The sequence below is a fragment of the Solanum tuberosum genome, unplaced genomic scaffold, assembly GCF_000226075.1.
Source record: "Solanum tuberosum cultivar DM 1-3 516 R44 unplaced genomic scaffold, SolTub_3.0 scf00522, whole genome shotgun sequence".
NCBI classification, from domain to species: domain Eukaryota; kingdom Viridiplantae; phylum Streptophyta; class Magnoliopsida; order Solanales; family Solanaceae; genus Solanum; species Solanum tuberosum.
The window spans coordinates 327,391-335,768 of NW_006239440.1; the positions used below are offsets into that span (position 1 = coordinate 327,391).

The 8,378-nt window shown below is 38.4% G+C and overlaps 1 protein-coding gene across 1 annotated transcript; it reads left to right on the top strand.

Moving 5' to 3' along the window:
• The first annotated feature begins 7,573 nt into the window (after window positions 1-7,573).
• LOC107058463 (uncharacterized) lies at window positions 7,574-8,108 on the top strand. Its single transcript, XM_015304193.1, has 2 exons — window positions 7,574-7,867; window positions 8,052-8,108. Exons 1-2 carry the CDS (start codon window positions 7,574-7,576, stop codon window positions 8,106-8,108), a joined length of 351 nt encoding a protein of 116 aa, XP_015159679.1.
• The last annotated feature ends 270 nt before the right edge of the window (window positions 8,109-8,378 follow it).

The window sequence follows — 8,378 nt, forward strand, 5'->3', positions numbered from 1 at the left end:
AGAAATAGGCTACATATCTGGGAGAAGGTGAATACCAAAGTCTATTTCCCTTCCCAGAGAAATACTGTGAAAATAATTGTGAAACACTTCCGAAAATTCAATTACAATCGGAACTGACTCGAGATCTATCATGACTTAAAGTACACCCTAGACGTAACATGGTGTATAAGACCCCAAAAATCCCTACAAAAGACAATTGACATACATATCCACAATATAATAGACAAAGTGGGAGATGCATTAGTTGATGAAATGTACTAAGTATGTGCATGACCAAGCTAAACATTGTAAAAACCTTTATGAACATCATAAATCATGAAAATGATCAATGCATCTTAAAATCATAAGGAAATCTTCATAAACATTTGGAAGTAACTTGGTTCATTTTTTGACATATTTACTATTAACCGACATAAACCACGTAAACAATAACGTGGAATCTAGTGTCTTGCTCCCACACCAAAGATATGTACTTACTTTGAAAGGCAAGGAACTTAACTTCTAGCTTAGGTGGATCCACTAGCTATATCACTTAAGACAACCTACAAGAGAAAATATTTAGGTATAAGGAGATTTCTACTGGAGACCCAACCTATGCTAACAGGAGAGCCTCCATCTCAATATCCTCTCGATGCTAAGTAAGAATCCCAACAGAATAGTCATATTCACAAACATATAATCATCCATGTAAAAACACAATTAAGTTACTAATCCAAGATAAAAACATCATAGAATAGCTCCTTAAATCTAGAGTCATACATGAGTAAGAAAACCTTTCACCAAACCATGATCCCTTAATGTGGAAGACCTTTAAAAATTCATGCATAGGTGAGAAAATCCTTTCACAATTAATCGATGCTTATCTTAAAGCAACCTAGATAATAAACAATCCCTTTTCATAAATTTTGCACAAGTTCATTAAAATATTGTTCATTGATTAATATCTTTTCTTCAAATTCATGCAAATTAGGGTTCATAGTCAAAAATCCCAATCAATGCATGGGTTTATATGGAATTGATTGGAAAGAATGTAATTGAATCTAATTAATCATATATGATTAAAATCAAAAAATTTAAATCCATACAAATAGAACCCATGAGAAATTGAATGAAATTCTAACCAATTTAGGGAAATTGAATTAGAAAATTGGAGAATCTTTAGGGACTCAATGGATGAATGAAACCCATTGATGAAATCCCTACGTACCATGATATTAAAGTCCTAAGAAATTGATGAACAAATGAGACTTAAACTTGAAGAACCCTAGAATCTCTTGTGAGACTTGGAGAGAAATTGGGAGAGATGAATTTGGTTGGGATTTTGGGGAATTAGGTGAATGGATTTAGAGTGAGTAATTTTAGGACTTAGAAACCTTATATAGGGCTAGGTATTAGGGTCGAAACGACATAACTTAGGCTTTAAGAACATAGGAAAAGACTTAAATACCCCCATTAAATAATTGTCAGACACACTATATGGAACCAACCTACGATCTGTGGGACTTTCTACGGATCGTACTGGTCAACCGTAGACCAAAGTAATTTAACCTTACATATCATCCAACTTTGATGAGACCTTTCTAGGGACTTTAGGACTTCCAACTATCCATAGACCCAAACCGTAGAACTCAATTTTAACCCCAAAATATCACTAAGTCCGGTACAGAACCTTCCTATGGTTTGTAGTCCATTATACGGACCATCCTATTCAATCGTAGAGAGAGTTACTGGAACTTGAAATTTCCTAAAACTTGACCCATTTCTTTAAGATGCACTCTATAGTCCATAGAAACATCTACGACCCGTAGAATAAATCTATAGAACACAACCAGTAGCTTAAAAGGTGAAATGTTTCCTTTTTCTAATTCTGAGGTGTTACAATATCTCCCCCTTTGGAAACATTCATCTTTGAATGGGACTCAAACTAGCATGAATAGAGTAGGAGAGAAACTAACAACCCAACATGAATGCAATTTCATCAAAATGCACATAAACATGGAGTATCATTCCAAGCTAAATCATAACATCAAAATCAAGTTTTCATGAACATCCATGCATAGGGAAACATGAGAATGACTAAAATGCATGAATCCAATAGAATGAATCATGAGGAACTAATACCTCAAGCTAGAGTAGGAGTATAGGGAAAGATATAAGGATACCGAGACTTCATATAGACTTCGGCCTCCCAATTAACACCCTCAACTAATTGATTCTTGATATGCCGTGAAATCTTGGCAATTCAATGCTCAAAACTAAGGATTAATACTAGAATCAAGTGCATTTATGTAAGATTTGATGTGTTCGTTGAATTGGTAGACAGGTTTGCACTTGCTTGGGAGAGTCATAAAAGATGCATGAAAAGTAAGCACTAAAGGCAACACCACGAAGCCTAGGATGGGCAGTGGTATTCAGAATGAGCCATCATAAGGCTTGTGGTGATGAAGCAGTGGGCATGGAAATTTTGATACTGCAAGTCAAAGTTCAAGTAAAGACAATGGGGCCCTAGACGGGTCGTAGTCCTCATAACGACACGTGAGGCTGATCGTGAAGGTGAACCAATGAGAAGACTTTAAGGAGTTATGATTGGGTTTGGTCAAGTAAGGACCATGGAAACTTAGACGGGCCATGGTCCTTCTAACGGCCCGTGATGTTGATCGTGAATAATTTCAAGAAAAGCGGTCTCACACTGTCTAAGTGTGAGACCACGGCAGGCTTCACGGACCATGAAGCTCATGACAGACCGTTCTGTTAAGCAGTCCAACAAGTCAGTCCTACTTTGAGTAGGATTCTTTTTAGGTAGACTATTTGACTTAATTAGGTCGTATTTTTGTTTTATCTAGTGATATATGGAATGAGAAACTACATTTCTATTATTCTACTGTCATTTTATTATAGATTAACATTGGATCGAGACTTGAAGTTTGATTTGGCTTTTGAATATCAAGTTTTCTTTGAATTTGCAAATTTTCGTAAGTTATTTCTCATAATGTATTCAATAATGATCTTTGCTTATTCAATTGAAAGCATGACTGGCTAAATCTAAGTGTAGATTCATAAAATGAGTAGAATATGATTCATAAATGCAGAACATAACTCGACTTTCATTATTTAGTCTTTCTAATGAGTGCACGCGTTAGAACTTGCCTATATCTATCAATTGTTCGAGAGAAAATCAATAGTTAGGAAAAAAGTTGAGTTAATCTGTTTATTTGGAGTGAAAGTTCGAGTTCAAGAGAAGGGAGTTTTGACACTAAAATATGTGATGGTAAAATCTGATAACACTCTAATACCGACAAGATTCGAGTGGGAGTTATCTAACAAGACTGAGAGGTGTTAGATACATTTAACTCGCCTGTAATTTGCAAAGAATAGATCACCTAAAACTTGTTCACGAATCAACAGTAAATGTAATGTCCTAGGGAACATAACCCTGGTTTCATTCGCTTATCTTCACAACCTTGAAGTTAAAACTCTATTCATTGTTTTTAGCTGGATATTTTAACAATATAGTTTACTTAAACCTGTTACGTAAACCTACAACTAAACCCATTTTACATTTCACAATTACTTTCTTTAGGAAATAATAATAACAGTTAAATAAACACGATAGTAAACTATTTTTGTAAGAAAATTCAATGTGGGATTGACCTCAACTCTTGTTGAGTTCTATAAATTGACTTAGACCGTTTATAATTCTTAATTGAAGTGTAAGTTTGGACGTATCAAATTTTGGCGCTGCTGCCGGGGAATTTCAATTCAAAAATATTTTACTAGCTTTTATTCTAATTGTAGTTATATTTCCTAATTTTATATCTTGTTCTTTGTCTGTGTCTTAGATAGGTAAGTTCACTCGTGTATGCTAAATACCAGAAGTGAGGGATCTCCATTGATTCCCTATGATCCGGAACGTAGGAAAACTATCCGCAAGATGTTGAAGTCTCAAAGAACAATAGAGCATGGCACACCAGAGATGCTGAAGTCAGAGATCTATGGTTCACATTTGATCTTTCATCTAAACAAAAGAAGCGAAAGGAAGAAAGGGACCAAGACATGGCCCATATGAGGACTCAAATGGATGTGCTTACAAAGCACTTCATGTCAGGTTCAGAAAATGTGAATGCTGTCGGTGCATCTCAAAGGTATGATGATCAAGACATCGACTTAGATGAGGAAGCTAAATACTAGGGGAACCAAGGGGGTTTCCGAAATTATAACTCGAGAAACCAAGGATATAATTCTTGGAATCAAGGTCGAAACTACCCAAGAGAGGGGTAGTATGAAAGAGTTGGAAATAGAGAGCAAGGAAACTGGCAAAATAGAGAGGGATACATGAATGACCACGGTGGTGTATATGTGCCTCCAGGTGATAGGGATCGAGTAGGAGGTAACTCTACCGGATCTAAAATCGAGGATATGTTAGCGAAGGTTTTGCAGAAGATTGAATCTACTGATGCAGGAGTGAAAAAAAATGAAGAATGATTTTTTCTAGTATGAGCCAGCTAGTTGATTCTCACACCACTTCTATCAAGCAGCTGGAGGTACAGTTGGAGCAACTATCAGCATCGCTGAACCCAAGGAAGAATGGTTCACTACCAAGTGACACTATTGCGAAACCCAAAAATGATGGGCATTGCATGGCCATTACTACTAGAAGCGGTATGATCCTTAATAAATCAGAACCTATAGGTATTGAGCAGGAACATAGAACAAAGAGGAATGAGGACGAAGAGGTTGAATTTGAACATGTAGATGATACAGAAGGGGGTCAACCAATAGTTAGGTCAGCTCAGGTAAAGGAAGCAGAAGAAGAGGCAACTTTTCCTCTACAACAAAGACCGAGACCGCCTCCTCCATTCCTTCAAAGACTCAAGAAGAAAGTTGAATATGGGATGCTTGTTCATAACCATACTGAGACATTTATCAGTGAACATTCCATCGGTAGAAGCTCTGGAACAGATTCCCAGATATGCTAAGTTCATGAAGGACTTAGTCATAAAGAAGAGAGCTGCAAGTTTTTGATCGACTAATAATATTCATCATTGTAGTGATATTGCTACAAGATCATTGGTGTAGAAAAAAGAGGATCTAGGTGCATTCACGATACCATGCACCATAGGAGCATTTGAGTTTGCATAAGCCCTGTGTGACTTAGGGGCTAACATCAATCTAATTCCTCTAGCCATATACAAACAATTGGGCTTGGGTGTTCCAAAACATATTGCGATGAGGTTGATGATGGCTGATAGGTAAGTAAAGCGGCCTGTAGGTATCTTATGTGTTGTGCTTGTGAAAGTGGATAGTTTCAATTTTCCGGCAGACTTTGTGATTTTGGATTGCGAGGTTGATTTTGAAGTTCCCATAATCTTTAGGAGGCCATTCTTGGCTACATGTTGAGGTTTAGTAGATGTGGAGAGTGGGGAGCTGAAGTTCAGGTTCAATAATGAAGAGGTAAAGTTTAAAATATTCATATATATACAGCAACCACGAGACATGAATGTGGTGTCTACTATAGAAGTCATCGGGGAAGGGGAGCAAGAAGCTGCTATTGAGGAAAGGTTGGCTGTTTAAACATTGGCAGCCGTGCTATTGAATTTTGAGGAAGAACCCTAGGATGATTAGGTGGAGACTCTAAATGCTCTGCAAGGCATGGGGTCACATTCTTATGCTCCGAAGAAGTTAGACCCACACCAAAAACATGCCATATCCTCCAGCAAAACCATCTATTGAGGAACTGCCTATACTTGAGCTGAAGTAGTTACCCAGCTGCCTAAGGTATGCCTTTTTGGGTATGAATAACACATTACCAGTTATTTTGGCTGCATATCTAAATGATGAATAGTGCAAGCTGTGATTAAAGTTTTGATGAGGTACAAAAGAGCGTTTGGTTGGACTATTGTTGACATCATTGGGATACCTCCGGGTTTTTGTACTCATAAAATCCAACTCGAGGAAGACTGCAACCCAAGCATAGAGTACCACAAGAGGTTGAATCCACCAATGCAAGAGGTGGTTAAAAAGTAAATCATAAAATGGTTGGATGCAAGGGTGGTGTACCCCATTTCTGATAGCCATTGGGTTAGCCCAGTGTAGTGAGTTCCGAAGAAGGGTGGCATGAAAGTGGTCGCCAACGCGAAAAACAAGTTGATTCCGCAAAGACCAGTCACAGGTTGGCGTGTATGCATAGAGTATAGGAAGCTGAACAAGTGGATGTTGAAGGACAACTTTCCAATGTCATTCATGGATCAGATGCTTGATAGGTTGGTTGGTAAAGGGTGGTATTGCTTTTTAGATGTATACTCTGGGTATAACCAGATATCAATATCGTCGGAAAATTAGGAGAAGACAACCTTCACATGTCTTTATGGTAATTTTTCATTCAAACACATGCCATTTGGATAATGTAATGCACCAGCTACATTCCAGAGGTGTATGATGTCCATCTTCTCGGACATGGTCAAGAAGGGCATAGTCCAATGTCACAAGGTGTCACTGAAGGGATTGGAGGCAGACAAAGCAAATATTGAGTTAATTGAAAAGTTGCCTCCACCTATTTGTGCAAAAGGTATTCGAAGGTTTTTGGGTCATTCAGGATTCTATAGGCGATTCATCAAGGATTTATCAAAAATTGCACATCCCTCGTGCAAGTTATTCGAGAATGAGGTGAAATTTGCCTTTGATGACACATGCTTAAAAGCCTTTGAGTTCCTGCTAGAAAATCTAGTCTCTACCCCAATGATCATTGGTCCGTATCGGTTAGAACCATTTGAGGTGATGTGTGATGTAAGTGGTATTGCATTGGGAGTTATGTTGGGACAGAAACGCAACAAGATCTTCCACCCAATCTACTATGCCAACAAATCACTAAATGGGGCATAATGAAATTACACTGTTACTGAGCAGTAGCCACTTGCTGTGGTATATGTATTTGAGAAGTTTAGGGCATACTTGCTGGGCACTAGAGTGATAGTTCATACTGATCATGCCGCACTGCGATATCTAATGGCGAAGAAAGATGCAAAGCCGAGGTTGATAAGATTGGTGCTGTTGCTTCAAGAATTTGACTTTGAAGTCAAATATAGAAGAGGTTGTGAAAATCAGGTGGCTGATGACCTGTCTAGGTTGGAGGCATAGAAGAAAGAACAATTTGAGTAAGACATCAATGACTCATTTCTAGATGAGTAGGTATTAGTCGCCTCTCTTGATCTCATTCCTTGGTTTGCTGACTTTGCAAATTTTATTGTCAGTGATTTGATGCCTGAGGGGTCGACATTCCAACAAAGGAAGAAGCTCCTACATGATGTGGGAAAGTATTTTTGGGATGAACCATATTTATACAGTGTGTGCTGACAACTTCATCACACAATGTATCCCTGAGGCTGAGATGCTGCATATTTTAGAAACTTGTCACTTCTCTCCGGTAGGTGGTCATCATGGGGGTGCACAGACTGCCCACTAGGTATTTCAGAGTGGGTACTACTGGACTACTATCCATCAACACACAATCAATTTAGTCAAGGGCTATGATGTGTGCCAGAGGCAAGGAGACATCGCTCGTCGGCATGAACTGTCAATGCCACCTATTTTGGAGGTGGAATTGTTTGATGTGTGGGGAGTTGACTTTATGGGCCCATTTGTGAGCTTCTATGGGAAAAAGTATATACTGGTGGCAGTGGTCTATGTGTCCAAATGGATTGAGGCAGTCGCCCTGCCTGAAAATGATGGTAAAAATGTTGCTGGTTTTCTGAAGAAAAACATATTCTCAAGGTTTGGTACACCTAGAGCGATTATTAGTGATGTAGGCTCACATTTCTGCAATAAAGTGTTTAGTGCACTTTTGGCCAAATATGGGGTTAAACACCATAAGGTAGCAACACCGTATCATCCGGAAACAAGTTGTTAAGTCGAGGTATCGAACCGAGAAGTCAAAGCGATATTGGCAAAGACAGTGAATGCCAACATAATAGATTGGGCAAGGAAGATAGATGAATGATACTCTGTGGGCATATTGGATAGCTTTTAAGACTCCCATTGGTGTGTCCCCATATCAGTTGGTATTTGGAAAGACATTTTATTTGCCTATCGAGCTGGAGCAGAAAGCACTTTGAGCACTAAAAAAGATGAACCTCAGTTGGTGTGAAACAGCGAACCTGACAGATAAATGAAATGGATGAGTTCCACCTGAGAGCTTATGAGAGGTATGTATTGTACAAATAAAGGATGAAGATATACCATGATAAGCACATTGAGAAAAAGGACCTTTAGTCCTGGTGATTTAGTGCTACTTTTGAACTCCAGGCTTTATCTATTTCCTAGGAAAATGCTATCCAAATGGTCTGGGCCATTAAAGGTAACTCAGGTATTTCAGTCAGGTGTTA

What these genes read in the sequence shown, in the direction of transcription:
- LOC107058463 (XM_015304193.1), top strand. Translation starts at nt 7,574, where the DNA reads ATGCCACCTATTTTGGAGGTGGAATTGTTTGATGTGTGGGGAGTTGAC. An exon ending in ATGGGGTTAAACACCATAAG is followed by an intron (nt 7,868 to 8,051) that starts GTAGCAACACCG and finishes TCCCCATATCAG; the next exon opens with TTGGTATTTGGAAAGACATT.